The sequence below is a fragment of the Drosophila rhopaloa genome, unplaced genomic scaffold (assembly GCF_018152115.1).
Source record: "Drosophila rhopaloa isolate 14029-0021.01 unplaced genomic scaffold, ASM1815211v1 contig_2, whole genome shotgun sequence".
Classification (NCBI taxonomy): Eukaryota; Metazoa; Arthropoda; class Insecta; order Diptera; family Drosophilidae; genus Drosophila; species Drosophila rhopaloa.
The window spans coordinates 10,715,744-10,733,055 of NW_025335083.1; the positions used below are offsets into that span (position 1 = coordinate 10,715,744).

The window sequence follows — 17,312 nt, forward strand, 5'->3', positions numbered from 1 at the left end:
ACAAATAAACAAAGTCAGATAGGAAAATTTAATTGATAGTCCTGGAGGAAATCCACATCAAGAGACGAGAGTTCCAAGACGGGGGCATAAATAAGTGGATAGACAGTAATTTTCTGGATAGACTAGTAAATGCCCTGTTGCGGTCACAAAACGTTAAGTAATAAATATTTAAAATAATTACAAAATAAATCATAATATATAAAATAATTACAAATAATTGAAAAGGTTTAACTCATCTTTTTAATTTTATAGTATTTCAATTAATGGTCTTATATTCTTAATTTTGCTACTTCGTTTAATAGTTACATAAATAGTTATTATTTATTAATAATTTTTAGATAAATAGGGTGGATTGTAAGATAGGACAATTAAGAAAGCTAGGAAATCACTGATTTAATTTAATTTTAATCCAGAGTAACTCAACGTTCATCAAAGGACTAACTCCCCGCTTTATTAGATAATATATTCCACCCTTTGGCATACCCTATCCTAACTTTTTATACCCTAGCCACAAAAACAAAAAGAAAAATAGTAAAAACCGAACGGAATAAAACGAGGGCAAAACACAGACAGAAAAAAAAAGTGTTAATGAACAAAATAATGAGTTCCAGTGCCGAGTTTTGGGCCACAAAACATTTTATGACACTAACAGCAAAACACCAAGGGGACTGGGCCAAACCACCAGGAAAACCAGACAAAACCCCACCGAAAAAAGCACCCAGCCACAGGGAGAAAGTCGGAGTCGCCGCATGAAGCAATAAATAATCACCAAAGTTTCGTTGAATCGAATTATCACCCCCTGAGGTGTAGTTCCGTAATGAATTTGTTTTGGGGTTTTACTCCTTCGCCTGGTATTTAGTTTCATTATGCTTTGCTTTGGGATTCCCACGATCCTGTGATTGCGACAGTGACTGTGACTGCGACTGCGTGACCCGGCTCCCAAGTTGCAAACTAAAACTGCAACCTCGGAATTCGTTTGTTTTCAGCTGGTTTGTTAGTTGTTTGCCTTGGCTGCTCCACTTTTTCTCGTTTTTGCTTCACAAAGCTGCCGCAGCAAATACATTTGATTTGATGTGCATACGTACAACAACACGCTGTCACTCGTCGTCCCTTTGTTTGCATTGAGGTTTTCCGATTTTCCCGTCGCTGTTTGTTGTTGCCGTTTGATTTCGGCCATGGCCCAAATTACAATTGGCAGCTGCAGCGCAAAAACCAGAAGCGTTTGCCATTTAAATTGGAATTGGAAGTTGTCGCCGCTGGCCGTGCAATAGTTTGCGGAAGTGCAAATATTTTATTTTATTCGCCGCTTAATAAATGTTGAACTTTTATTTTCAAAGGGTTTTGTCTGAGTTTATTTTAAGGAAGAGTTAAAATATTTGTACTTTTTTATTCTTCGATCATATTTTAATTAACTATGTTTATTTTTCTTATAACATAACTTAAAATTGTTCTTATACGAGTATTCTTCGATCAAATCTCTTATACATTTATTGAATTTTAAAACCATGAACGCCATGAAAGTGTGTGACTTCGCTAAGTGTACACTTTTTACTTACTTGAAAGTGCCAACATTAAATTTAATTCAGGTGCACAATTTATAAAGAGCTTATGTCATCAGTTTAAAAAATCGGTCATTGGTTCATTCGCATCTGTTTTAACCAAATTAATAACCTTTTTTGTGGTAGGTCTAAACAGGTGCTTTCCTCTTGATCAGCAGTCTCAAAATATGGCAATTAATTATTAATTATTATTATATTATGATCTGCATTATTATCATCTGAACCTGGTATTAAGATCAACCAATATTTTTCATAAAATTAAGTTTAATATGTAATGTTACCTAAATGAAACTAGTAAGTTTAATCAATGTTTATATATATCTTTTACTTTAAATGTTTATTTTGAAAATAATAGTATTGCGTTATATTATAAATGTATATGAAAATTGCACATGTATGACTAGATGTGGTTTTATCTCCTCCTTCATTCCTGATTGGCCTCGAAGGCGAAAAATCGCAATGTGCCAATCCGGCTGGTGAAGCAGGCGACATAGGGGATTGTCAGGACAAAACACATTTGGGTTCGCGTGCTTCCCTTGACGGGAAAATCCTCGCCAGTTCGTTGACTGTAGGCAGCTGCAATGGCAATTAAAAATTATAGGTTTTTTACCTAAGCGACGAATTCGGGGAATACTTGCCACGTATTTGAGACATGGTGATTGAGCGTTGCGGCGAATCGCTCTGGGAGGTTTTGAAAATTTCCTGTAGATCATCCAGAATCTTCGGATGCTTTCGTTTTACTTTGTTGAAAAAATCATCCATAGTAGCCATGGTTTGTTTATATTATATTATATTCTAGTATTTAGTAGTGATATGAGGTGAACGTGTGAACCCCGCAATCGGTCAGTGCAGTCTGAACAAAGGAAATCCGGAAAACAGACAGCAGACCGGCAATAAACAAACAAATAACAAAGTACAGGGCTTACTCTAAATAGTACACGATCTGTTATGAGGAATTTGTATATATAATTTTATTTTATAATTGAATATGGTATATAATTAGAAAAATGATAACTTTAATATTTAAAACTTAAACTTCTTAAACTTATAAAGTTATAATTATAAAATCGGTTTAACTAAATTTAACTCATCATTACAATCGTTTCAAAGTCAGAAGAAAACCATTCAGAATTCTTTTAAAATTATTTTCCATTTATATTAATTTTTAAGAGTTGGGTAAATGTATTAAGTCAATAAATATTAAAATTTGTACCTTTACCTAGAGTGCACTGTAAAACCGGTTTTTGACGAACCGCAGTTGTTATCAATGCGCTTTCACTCTTTCCTCCAAAATATTCTCTCTCTCTCTCTCTCTCTGGATTTTCTCTTCAAGAAAAACATATTTATACCTCTTATTTCTGGTGGTGGGTTTCCCTTTCCAGTTGATCATTTTTTGGTGGTGGGATGTTCAATCGAGCAAAGAGAAAAGTTTCTCCGGCTTACCCGATATCCAAACCAACACCAATCCAACTCTTATACAAATGAAAAACGGTTGGAAAACTGCAAGCCACTGACCGAATATTTAACTAAATTATTTTCTATACATTTTTAATGGGCGGACCCAACACAACCCTTTCCCAACTTCGTGCTGCCATAAAAAACTTTGCTTCTCTTTTTGCGACTGTCCTGGGGCAACATAAAAATAAGGCACAACAAAAATCAAAAAGGACCCGAACGAAAATGCAAGGAAAAACAAGGAAAATGACTTTGTACGAAAAAGTTGTGCTGATTTTCACACTTGTGGCAAACGAAGTAAGAAAATAATTACAAACTTTGGGGGAAAGCATCAAAAACAACAGAAAATAGTGAAAATTCAAATTATTTACAGCACTTTATTTCCATGGCAGCACTTATGCGACTTATTTGGCTGAAACAACACAGGTAAAATGCTGACGTATAAGAAAACTAAACGAAAACTTGACGAAGTCATTTTAATTTAAGTTGTTCAACATTTCAACACTTCTACAAATAAATGCAATATCGCCTAAGGCTTCTATGAAACTTCTATGAAGTTATTATTCTATGCAGCTATGGAATAAAACAAAAATCTTTTTTATGTTTTAAAATAAATAAATCTTGAGAAACTGTTTATTAAAAAAAAACATTGTAGTTATTTTTATTTAAAAATTTCCGTCAACAAAAAAACAAAAAAGATAATTCTTAGGGTTCTTTCTTTTTTTTGCGGGAAAGACAAAAATTATTTAAATGATATCAATTTTTCTGTATTTAAAGTCTTACGAAAATTGTCTATTTAAAAGTTTTCTTAATAGAATGAACAACAATATACACATTTTACCCTTTGCTCAAGAAGTAAAAATAAAATACATGGAAATTAATTAAAGTAACTAAAATGGTATATATTTTTTGAAGTGGATTTTACCTAAGGTTTTCTTGGTGTATATAAGCTTTTTAATTTTCTATTTCTAAAACCGAATATATTCAATTATTATTTTAAGAAGCTTAAAGTATGAAAACTGATACCCAGCTTATTTGCCGTCAAAATTTGAAGCTCATTAAAACGCATTCACTGCCAAAAGGGTTAAAAACTTTGAAACTGAAATGCGAATGCTGCCATATACAAAGGACCCACACACACATTGGCCCTCTAGTATCTCATGTGTCTGCATTGTGCATTTTGTGTGAATAAAAAATATGTGTGCAACGAAAATGAAATTTGCAACGGAAGTTATTTCACGCTTTGGAGAGCGCACCCCGTGCGCCACGATTTTCCACGATTTTCCCCGCTTTTCCGCCGCTCTCCACCCCGCACATCATGTCAAAACTAAGTAACGAAGTAACGAGCTGCAGCCAGGAGTTAGAGTTGAAGGAATTAAGCAGCATAACAGACTGTCAGTGTATGAGAACACCCACTCACATGCTGCGTAATTGGTTTCAAGTTGCAACAAAAACCCGGCAACAAGTTTAATTAACATAAAATATGAAAGGGCTGCAAAATAAAATAAGCAAATAAATTTGAAGTGCCGTCCATGGAAGGTAAATTTATTGTTGAACCTGTTGCGATAGGGTTTCTCCTATATTTTCTTCAGAAAAATATTTTGAGAAAAAATAATCAAAGTGAATAAAGCAAAATGTTCATCACGTGTGGACTCATTTATTAATTCCATGCCATTTGTGCTCTTGATTTACGCCCTACACATAAATATCGTAATAAATGGAGCCGTTGAAGGATATTGCCTTTCGCAGGACCTTCGACCAGAGCACACGTGTGCACACAAACACAGTGCAAATTTCCAATTTTGCATTAATAAATGGAATTTCTCCTGGTTTTTGGGTCAAGCATTTCGATTTATTTCCCATTCGAGCTGAGAGGTAAAGTTTCTTTTGGTTTTACAGGCATTTATGAATAAATAAAGCAAAAGCTTGTTATTGCAGTTTATTACAAAAATTGGGGAATATGTAGTGGTGTTATATGTCCTGGAATAAACCACATATATTTGAAATATATAGTAATGTAGTAATCTAAATATTTTCAAAAACTAATTTACTCGAAATATTTATACAAAATAAAATGATTTTTTTTAAACGCTTCAGAACAATTTTTGTTAGCATAGTTTTATTAATTTTGAACATTTTCTATAACTTTTAAAGCGAGTGGGAGGGTTTTACCACCAACCAATCTTCACCAACATGTGAAAATGTGTCAGTTGGGCTCTCCTCAAATATGTGTTTCACTGTTTGATCACCTTTTTCAATTTTAGTTGCTCGCAGTTGTGCAATCAAAATGTCCGATGTCAGAATGTTTGGCAAATCGACAGAAAAGTTTACGAAACCAAGTTTATCAATTAACGAGGCCAGCGGCTGTCAAGTGCAGTCGGATAATGTGTGTAGGCCGGCAGTATTTGTGTATTTGCGACGACCGAGATGCTTAATTGAGTGCACACACAGATACACACCAACACACGCACACGTAAACACGCACAAAGGCAAACACATCCCAACACCTGGTTGTCCTCAAAGGATGCATCGAATGCTTGTGGCTAGTGTTTCTCGGCACTTGGTCTTCAACTCGGCCTGGAAACTGGAACTGTCTCCGCTTGGTGAGCAATCAATTTCAACTAAATGCCGTCTTCATGCATAATTGCTTGGCATTATCTATGTGTGTGTGTGTAAGTGTGAGTGTGAGTGTAGGATGCAAGGAGAGGCGGGAATGTGTGTGAGTACAACACTGCGTATACTTATCGAGCGTGCTTAATATGGCAATTAAAAGATGATTCCAATTAAGAGGAAACACAGTGCTGCGTAATCACTGCACAATATCGTTTTGTTGGACACAAATCGCATTAGCATTAGAGTCCTTTTAATTGCTATAATAAACCAGAGATGTCCGAATAAGGAGATTCCAGGCTGAAGCACTCAAATATTTCAAATTATGTATGATAAAAAAAAAATTACCAATGCAACCAATGCAGGCACAAAATGCTTAACATCGGTGAAATAAATTAAATAGCTGCAGTTAATTTTGATTGAAGCCAATTTCCAACAAATGTTGACTGAATTACAGAAATAACTAATACTTCATGTTGCTAATCATTAGAAAGTGATAAATTGCCACTAATGCTTTTAGTAAATGTTCATAATAAAGAAGCAAGTCAATTAAATGGCTTCTCAATTTTGAGTACTTTCTAATTAATGCAATTAAATAAGTTTAATTTATTTCCACAATTCCTTAATATACTAAGGGTGAATAGTCAAGCACAGTCAATTAAGTTCCTTAAAAGTTTCACATCATCTAAAGATGTCAAGCAAACTAAACAGATTAAACTAAATTCGATTCAGAAAATATATGAAAGAAACGGAAGAATATAATACTTAAGAGGCTTACACTTTTTGGAGAAATATAATCAATCAATTGATCAAATTGCCATTATTTGTCCAGCCTTTAAAATGGTTAATAAAGGACCAAAGCCTTTAAATTTAAAAAGAAATAAATAAAAAGGTAAAAAATATACCACAGGCTTTGAAGCATTCAGCTAAATAATTTATTAGCCAGCCATAATCTATAATTAAATCGTGTAAACTGTCGCAAGCGTTTATGCGGTCACATTAATATTAATTGCTAATATTTAGAGCCTTTAAATAGCTTAATTAAATTGCCACTTGAACAACAAAAGGAAATTACTGCGCACTGCGTGTTAGCAGAGACCGTGTCCCCGGCAATTATTTTTCTCTATTATAAAAAATAATTAACCCGCAACAAGCAATTAATCAGTGACTCCTGCAAGCACGCACATATTTCGTTACATTTGCATAAATTAAACAAACTAAAAATGCCATCAACATAATTAGAAATGTGATACCGGTTGCCGTGGATAATTTCGAATTGATTTATGCAAATTACAAAACCACAAAACCAAATGCAAATTTCTGGAATATTAAAAAAGTGTCAGCAGGATAAACCAGTATTGAGTAAATATATTATTAAAAATAAATGTGTTCGAGTACAACTTATTTGCATGTAACGTTTGTCGAGCCCTTTCTACATATTTGTACCAACTAAATATTTATGCAAGCTTTCCATGTTTGATGTCCATGTTCATCTGCGTGTAACCATGTCCCTGTCCATTTCCATGTTCGTGTCTAGGCCGTGGGAGAAGTGCAACCAAGTGCAAAACCAAATCAACCAAAATGTGCGTAATAAATATTAATTTAATTTTTTGTGGTCCCTCCGCCCTTTTCAGCAGTTGCATGCTAAATTTCATCAAATGCGTGCATCTGCTAATTTATGCATATGAACTCCGACATAAATAATTTTGGGTAATAGAAAATTGAATATATATGCACAAATAAGCAACAAAGATAGGCGGCAGACAATGTAAAGTAAATATAAATTTTGTAATATTTTAATATGACATTCTTATCTTAAACAAAGACAAACAATTTATTATTTTACGTCTAATCAATGGAGCTAAAGGACTAGAATGTCAATAACAAGAATGAAACTTACATTACAACATTTAATAAATTTATCTATATTAACTATTTTTATTAGTTTACTATAGATATATATATATGCAATTACTTGAAACAACATCACCTGTTCATTTTACTCAATATTTTCACAGTCCACAAGCTTGTATCTTTATTTTACATTTCCTTTCTGTTTTTCTATTTCACATCGCCCATTTTAATTTATAAACTCAAACGAATAGCAGACAGACGAATACTTTTTTGTCTCCTTGTTATTAAGAATTCAACCTTAGAGATTTTAAGAAATTAAATTAAAATGTATGCATCATACACCACCTTTTCAGAAGCAGCAGGTACCATTTTTCCAGCACAAATATTAATTTCATGAATGTTGTGTGTGTTTTAATGAGAACACTCAAAATTAATAAAACAATGCGTACATTAAATGCAAATTGCACAGGCCAGGCACTGTCAACACGTAGGTCCTGGATCCTGGATCCTGTATCCTTGGTTCTGGGTCCTCGGTCCAGACAGGATGTGCCAGCTCCCCAAGGAGGCGAAGGGACGAGTGGGCAGTAATTATGAGGACATTATGAGCATTATGCCCCGCAATCGTTATTGCGTGGACATGCTGGGACCTCGACGAGGACGAAACTGGCAAGGATGTCGATGTGGCTCCTTGCGGCGTGGCCAGCATTTGCGTTATGCATGAACTAAGTGTGTACATAGTTGCCCCCTGTCTCTAAATTGCGACAACATTATTTAATTGAAACTAATTTCCCATTTTGTGGCTGCCATCAAAATACTTAATGTCCTGGGGCCAGTAAGTGGCCCGCAATGTGGGTCAAATTATTGAGGTTTTTAAGTAAATTTTCGACAACTTTAAGCAACGCCTCAAAGTATGCCGCATTAATTCCCCCACACACATAGTGTATATTGTGTGCCAGGGAAAATGGAGTAGAGATGGCAGTCAGTGCGCCATATTTCTCACCTTGCTAGAATGAAGCGAAGCAAGGGCAACAAAAAATTAAGCGCTTTACGGCATACTACTACGGAGTACACCACATGCTCTGTTTACTTTTACGACTTTCCAAGCAAATATAAACAGAGCAGCTCCTACTCCAGTTCCACCACATGAGATGAGATGCAGGTTCGGCGGAAAAAACAGCTGCTAGTGATGTCAAAAACAAGAGTTTAAACAAAACAGGTTTCTTGTTAAAAAATAACTTTAAATGTAAAGCAAAGGAAAAATAAATAAATATACAATTAAAGAAGAAGTGGCCAGAAACAAATATGAATTAAAAAATGAATACAAATTATTCTGGTCTGAAATGTGAACAATACTTAATATTAAAAAATGCGAGCGCTAAAAATAATAAAAATTTTAAATCAATATAACTCATTTAAGCACTTTAAACACAAAAATAATGATATAATGATAATAATAAATTTACTAGTCCGCCAGAGTTACTTATCATGTTAAACGCAAATGATACTTTAAATTTTACATTTTTAAACACAATCAAACTGTTAAATAAAATGTCAAAAAGGACTAATAATAACAGATATGAATAATACATAGGAAAACATTATTAAAAATGTTTTAACATACGAAATAATTCACACATATTAATAGTTAACATAGAAATAAAGTACCCTTTAAAATCAAATTTAATTTATCTGTTAATAGCAGCTTCCAAAATTTGTCTTTATATCAACAAAATATTAAAGAAAATGAATCGAAGTGTACTTTCTTGGTACTGAAACTTAATCCTTTCACGGGAAGTATCTGTAGAATTTCCATGATATAGCCCTCTGTACCTCCCAATTCATTAGCCCGATCATCACTGATGCCGGCCACGCCCACTCAGGTCGGATGACACCGCTGCAAAAAGGGCGGAGGCACCGAGTGAGCAAAACGCACGTGACGCTCATCAATTTAGCGCACTTTGCCTTTGCTCTTAATGCGCTCTGTATAACTGGAGAAAGCGGGGGAAAATTGAGGGAAAAGTGGGGGAAAGCATTTCCCGGGAAATGGGAAATGGGAAAAGGGCGGTGATGGGCATGCCATATGCATCGTTGTGCACATGCTGTGCACGTCGTCTTTGGCCGGAGTTGCAGGGTGTCACGATTTTGCATATTAATTGCATTAAGTTATAGCCACCGAGGCTGCCGCCCACCGCCGCTGGATGGCGCCACATGCCCGGCGATAATTTCAAGTTGGTAAATCCACTTTGGCGCACATGGATCCACATGTTCCGGGGGCTTATAGTGCGACCCGGTGCTTAACTGCAATTCGAACTGGCTGTACGGCGTCTAAAACCTGCGGGTTATTTAATACCGTGTCGGGTACTCCACCTAACTAAACGCCCGGAATCCAAAATGAATTTATTTTTAAACACCAACGGACACAAAACGAAATGCGATCCGCGTTACACAAAATCCCATTTGTATATTTATACACCATGGCCCATGTGTGTGCTCTTCAAATATACGAAAATATTTTTCGAAATATTTCAAATGTTTGTTGCCTTAGAACTGCTTACGTATTCGCTATTTTTAACATGACTCACTTGCATTTTTCATCAGCCAAGTATTTAAATTGTTGTTCAAATTTAATATTTATTTCGTATTTGGTTTTGCCATTTTTTTGTTGTTTGTGTGTGTGGTTTTTTGGCTTTGTTGGCTATGCGGATGGTTTAGAGATATTAAATATTATTGTGTTTTGATTGTAATTTTATGCAATGTTTGTGGCGAGGAGTGGAGTGGATATTTTATTATTATTTTTTTTAAATAATATTAAATTTTACATTTTGCTTATATTATTTTATTTACAAAAAAATAAAGTCAAATGAGTGGTGTACATATATAATTGTCTAAGGTTTTATATATTTTCTTTTTTTGACATGATTTTAATATTTAAATAAATTATGAGCTTTTGTCTCGTAAATTTAAAGAAAGGTCATAATGCTGATTTTTATTATATCTCATATATTTTTTGTTTGCCATTTTAATCACTTTCATTTCTTATTTTACACTTAGCTGCGATGTCTGGCCAGATTTCGCTCCATACTTCTTTACATTCCATATGCTTGAATATATACTATTGAATGCAAGGAAGCATGGAACTCTCAAAGGCTGATAATGTTCTTTTGTTTTCATATTCCACCCACCCGTTTAACTTTTAGTGGCACTCACTTGGACAGTCTTTTTTATTGCAATGTCTAACTTACCGATGATGGTCCGGAAAAAGCAAAACCATATAATCTGCTGAATAATGACAACGACTGACGGTAATTGCAGCGAAAAAAGTTGCAAGCTGCAAAACATTTTCCACAATCTTTTGTGGTTGCATTTTGGGCAATTCCTTTTTGCTGTTACTTTGTGTGAAGCAAATCCTTATGCTTATTTTTGTGGCATGCAAATTTTTCCTGTTTTCCGTTTAAGAGTTTTCATTTTTATTTCCCTACTTTTCATTTTTTTTTCGTTTTGTTTTGTTTTATTTTTGTTGTGCGGTGTTGGTTGCCGTGCGTTTTTATAGTCCGACTGCAATAAAGCAATTTTTAAGCGCACTGAAGTGTGTTTATATGTGACTGGGAAACCCCCGCGGAGCACCCCACAAATGCCCCTCTTTTTCAGATACAACTCGGGTATCTGTTTTGGTTGTTGTTATTCCAGCATTTTTTTTGTTTTGCATCTTTCACGCGCCTGCACAAAAAATTCATAAACTTTTTGCTGCTTTCTTTTTGTTTTTTTGTTGGCTTTTGTTTTGTTGTTCGGTGTGGGCTGGCCGTAATAAAATTGCGCCTTTTTGTTTGACTTTTTTTATGCGCATATTTTGCGCCACATGGCCAGCTTGGGACACCAGCTCATCCCTTAGCCAGTGATCCCCGACTTGAGCGATTTTTTGTCGGTAGCACATTCCGCACGAAAAGTACAATATACGAGTATACACAGAGTAAACTCCTTGGAGGACTCGATGTCGATGGCGATGGCGATCCGATCGAGGAGGAGTTGACGGCGCGAACTGAAGACGGCGACTGTGTTCTGACTGCAGTGTAAACAGGCGTTTATATAGGTGCCTAAATTTAAATCGGGAGATGGAAACGGAGACGGAGACCCACACATGAAGGCAGGGTCAGGTCAAGCCCAACATATGTTCCGAGTGTTTTCTCATATTTTTGTTTTTACCTACTTGAAGCAGCCGGAGCGGCAATACCCACGCTGAGTTAAACCGACGATGGGCAGGATGTGAGTCGAGTAGAGTCGAGTCGAGTCACATGGCACATGGATGCAATCTGCAGTTCGCGGCCAGCAGATTGCAGGCGTTTCCCAGGCCGCCCTAAGTGTACCGCTCTCTGGAAAAGCGGCCATGTGTGCAAGTGTGTTTTTACAACAAAAATCGGGGCATAAGTTTGTCAAATGTTTGCCACAAAGCCATATGGAGGACTCCTGGCAGTGGTAGTGACAGTGGGGAATATTTTTACAATACTATACTTCTGTAACCTTTTTGATCACTTTTTCTGTTGAAAACTAACTCCTATGCTTTGTACAAAATTAAGTCTGCATTTTACACTTAAAAATATTTTAAGAACATGTTCAAAACCATTATGTGAACATTCGTATTTCATTAAAGTAAAGAGATCTTTTAAAAAGCATTAAATTATTATTTATACAAGCATGCTCTATTTAAAAAAAAAATTAAAGCTAAATATTTGTTTACTCTTCTCTTCTATTTATTAGCTTAATTTGTTTATTATTATTAAATAATCTAAGATAAATTAGTTATCAATTAAAGGATAAATTTAAATAAATGCTCTTAGTAGCTAGTTTTCCTCGTTTGATATTCAATGGAAAAAGTTTATTTTTTTTTTACACTCAATGTCTTAATAAAACACACTGCTTTAAAAACGAATTCGCCACAAAATTAAAGTCAAAACAGAATTTTATCAAAAGGTCATTTAAAATAAAATAAAAAGGAGCATTAATGAGAAGAGAATTTGTCGAAAAATTCTCTGAAATTAACATTAAATATTCGCAACGAAACTTAATCGAATTGTAATGAAAATCGTTAACGTGCCAGGTGAAATGGCAATTGTGCATTTTAATTAGCAATTTGTTCAGCGGCCTTTGTGTTTAATGCACTGTCCGCCATTTTTATGCACTTTCATCGAATTATATCAATTTTATAATGGGCTGAATGTAGCCTACAAAATCTGCTTGTGTCGTGTAACTAATTATTTTAATGCTATTATAGCCATTAATGCTGCATATTATAATTGAAATTAATTAATGAGCTGTTGGTAGAATCGTTAATGTTACTGCTCAGATAACATTCACCTGAATGGTACATTGAGTGGCTAAATGTTAATTTTAAAAATAATCATGTGAAATGTATTTTCCAATTACAGGCAGAAAATGAGATGACTATGAACATTTAAATTTCATAATAGAGTTTTGTTTATGTGAATTAAACCTTTTGTTTGGATAAAGTTAAAGATACCAATTGAAATGTTAATACTTGTCACATAAAAAATATTGATTTAGACTTAGAATTCTGTTTCATTAGCATTTAAAATAATCTATTTTTTTTATATAAATATACTAAATGTTTAACGATTATTTACCCTTTATATTGTATCAATTATCTGACTAATATTTGATATTATGAGTTTATGAGTCCTTCTCTTATCCTTTTTAATTTTTCTTCGTTGAATTTTGTTCTACGAGTGTTATATAATTTTTGAAAAGATCTCTAATATTCACCAATGAATTTTATTGAATGTTCTTAACAATTTTGAAGAATATCTTTGGGCTTGGGAAATAAAATGAAAAAAATGTGAAAACTTTCTTTTACAAGCTTACTCTGCCCCAGCAAAAGTACTTATATAGAGCGTCGTATATAAGTGTGGGCATTATATACAGATTTCCGCAACACGAAAATAGCGATGAGCAAGTGAGTATTATTCACTCGCGCCAACACACACTCGCACACTCACATTCTGGCCAGGGAGCGATTTTAAATTCTTCGGTTCGCTTTCTGCTGGGATCGGTTATATTTATAGCTTTTTTCCGATGCTCTCCATAAATAGCAATGAAGTCTGGCCCGCCTTCTCAAAGAAACTGAAAGTTTTCGTTTGCTTTCGGAGATTAGAGTAACTTTTCAATTTGATAATTCGCCAGGATCACTGCGCACACAATTTTATGAGTTTTTATTTTTTTCAGGAATCTTTTGTCCAGGATATTTTTTCAGATCACCACACGGGGGTTTTCTTGACTTTCTGGGTGTTTTAATTGGTTTATATGTAAACAATACGCCAGGAATTGGCCGGACTAGTGCCGATCTGAACGGGTCGACAACAGAATCGGTAATGCACTAAAGGATGCAAAAAATATTCTCAAATTAATTCTTGGCGCTGCTCGGCCCCGCTGACGCCTCGTTTGCGTTCTTTTCATTTATATTTTTATTTGTATTTGTATTTTTATTTTTATTTCTGCTTCTGTTTCTCAACTTTTTTTTTTTGTACATTTCGCTGGCTGTACAGGCTCGGATCGGATCGGATTGAGGAACTTTCCTTATGTACATATTTATAGCTTTGTCTCGTCTTCTTGTCTTGCCTCCATATATATGGCCATATAGCTGGGTACATAGCTGGCCGAAAATACTCTCGGTGCGTTGTCTCTGCTCCGATGATCCATTCCAAGAGGATGGCGCAGGCGCGTAAAGCTGGCGGAGATCGGGCCCCGGCTATACTTAGACCTCTGACTATATGCTATATATGCGGAAGGCCGCCCGATCGTCGAACTGCTGGCTAGATGGCATCTCCTCCGGCATAAAAATAACACTATCTGGCTCGGCTTTTTGGCAATAGAACTTATGTATTGGGCGGAGGAACCTGGCAACTGGCAACTGGCAATTGGCAAACTGGGAACCCGGCAAATGCCATCGGCATCAGCTTGCCATTTATTCGGGTTCGGTTTTTATGTTTTTCGCACTCTCTCAACTCGTTGACATATTTTTGGAAATGTCAAAACGAGTTGAAATTGCTTAATTACTTTCTATATACACACATTTGGCAACGGGCCAGTCGAGAATCATTCCATCTCCCGCCAAGTGGAAGACTCGAGCAAACAGTTCTGGTCTTTCTTAATGGGTTTTGGGTCGGAAAATACATTGGCCGATCGTCAAAGATCGATTTCACCATGGAAGAAATCAATTAAAATCGGGGCGTTTTCGTTGGCTCTGTGTAATGAGCAAAAATGGAGGGAGATAAAATGGATGGGTAATGGAATATCTTATGATTTTGATTTTAGCTATTTTACATTTTTTGAAAAGCAATCGGGAGAGTAAAAAAAAAATTATTCATTATCTATTTATATCATTTGAAAGTCATAGATACTTATCTTACAACTTGTTTGGAATTCGAACAGTTTAATTTAAGATACAAGTTTATATGATAGTTTTCCATGTCCATCTAAATTAAAGTATTACAAAAAAATGTATCGAAGGTAATATGTAATAAAATAACTGCCCATTTATATAGAAAGCATACATTTAGTAGTTGCTTTGTAAAATATTTTTTATAATAAGAACAATTATTATATGACAGTGTATTTTATGTTTTAAAGATTATATAAAATGTAAAAAATAGTTCAGAATGCCTTATGGGAACACATTTATTATTAGCTTCAAAATGACAATAAATTTCGTATAAGTAATCAAATAAAAAAAGGCTTCCAGAAATGTAACTATATAAAATTGACATAAAAAAATGTACCTTTTAGTCGAGGAAAAATCCCACAAGTAAGCTTTCAAAAGAAAACAAGAAAGGAAAGCTAACTTCGGGCGGAGCCGAAGTTGATATACCCTTGCAGAATATTTTATAAATTATATTGTCCAAAATTATTCATATGATGTATTCTTAATACTCATAAAATGTCCCAACTTCCTAACTTTAAAAACACCAAAGTTATGTCATTTTCAATCGTTCAGTTATATGGCAGCTATAAGATATAGTCGGCCGATCCTTATGAAATTTGGTAGGTCGGATTGATTAGCCAAAAATAAAACCCATAGAAAATCCCAACTTCCTAACTTTAAAAACACCAAAGTTATGGCTTTTCCGATCAATCAGTTATATGGCGGCTATAGGATATAGTCGTCCGATCCTTATGAAATTTGGTAGGTCGGATTGATTAGCCAAAAATAAAACCCATAGAAAATCCCAACTTCCTAACTTTAAAAACACCAAAGTTATGGCTTTTCCGATCGTTCAGTTATATGGCAGCTATATGATATAGTGGCCCGATCCGGCTCGTTCCGACTTATATACTACCTGCAATAGAAATACAACTTTTGGGAAAGTTTCAAGCAGATAGCTTTAAAACTGAGGGACTAGTTTGCGTAGAAACGGACGGACAGACGGACAGACGGACGGACAGACGGACATGGCTAGATCGACTCTCCTGGTGATGCTGATCAAGAATATATATACTTTATAGGGTCGGAAATGTCTCCTTCACTGCGTTGCAAACTTTTGACTGAAATTATAATACCCTCTGCAAGGGTATAAAAACGAAGCCACAATGAAAGTTAAAGCACTTTTGTACTTTCCTTTTCACCTACATCTACTTTTCTAAACAGAATCCCTTAATATTTTGAGAATTCATATGGCTTTTGTTTGACTCAGGGCCATATATTTTAGCTTTCTTAAACAGACCTTTTAAGGGCTTAGGAACTTTGCAATTTCGTGCGCAAAACTGCATGGAACAAAACATCCGAACACAGTTCGCCTTTTAATGTGCAAATGTAGGGCTTAACTAACACACAGATGCATACGCATAATAGATGCATCCCATGGATACTGCAATCCTTGTTGGGAGGGGGCGGTGAGGATCTGAGGGGTGAGGGGGCGGAGGGACATGGCCTCTCCAGTTGGAACACACAAATGCAATTTAATTTTTTCGTTGTCTTCTTTTTGATTGCGATGCTGATTCTGATTTTGGTAGATAATGTACGTATCTTTTTACTCATCTTTGGTGTTACGTCTGCCACGTACGTATATGAGATGTATTTTTGGCCCGGCCAACAAACCATATAACCTCTCTCAGGATGGAAGCATGTCGTTGGGCTGATGAATTTCTTTGGCTGTTGTGCCATAAAAACATAGCCACCAACTGATGTCTACAAATAAATCTCGTTAAGAAGTACGGGGCATGCAGAGAACATGCCACTTTTGCAGACACAGATACAGATACAAATACAGATTTAGAAACATTTTGGCTCCCAAAGAAATGACCATAAAAACGCATACAAGCAACAATTTTATGATCGCAAATATTTCTAGATACTTGGGGATAGAAAATCAATGCACTTGACAGTTGATGGACGTTAAATAAACAGCAACAAATGGTCATAAATAGCCACTAAATTAAATTATTTTCGTAGCGAATTAAACGTCACAAAAGAAACGTTTTGTGGTTAAAAAGTCAATAAAAGTATAATCAGGGAAACATACTTTCTATATTAATTTGCTTTTATTTATTAGACAACAAGATAGTTCATTAATTTTGTTTATATTTTAATGCTTTGTATTTGGGAGCTTAAAGTAAAGTGTTAACTGTCTAAAAATTATTCAATAGATTTTCACATAATTGAATTTGATTCTAAAATGACTACACTTATCTATATTCATTTCCTCGAGGAATTGCCAACACATTTATATTCATTCGATACAAAATATTTCTTTCGCTCGCCGAGAAACTTTCGCATTTCCTTTTGGTATTCGAAAGTTATTTTCTTTTACGAGGGCAATTAAATTCCCG

The 17,312-nt window shown here is 35.0% G+C and overlaps 1 protein-coding gene across 1 annotated transcript; it reads right to left on the reverse strand.

The window, feature by feature from the left end:
• Positions 1-1,877: 1,877 nt before the first annotated feature.
• LOC108037357 lies at positions 1,878-2,412 on the reverse strand. The gene is made up of 2 exons (XM_044460170.1): positions 2,198-2,412; positions 1,878-2,135 (listed from the first exon to the last, which is right to left on the reverse strand). Exons 1-2 carry the CDS (start codon positions 2,328-2,330, stop codon positions 1,984-1,986), a joined length of 285 nt encoding a protein of 94 aa, XP_044316105.1. The 5' UTR covers positions 2,331-2,412; the 3' UTR covers positions 1,878-1,983.
• Positions 2,413-17,312: the final 14,900 nt, after the last annotated feature.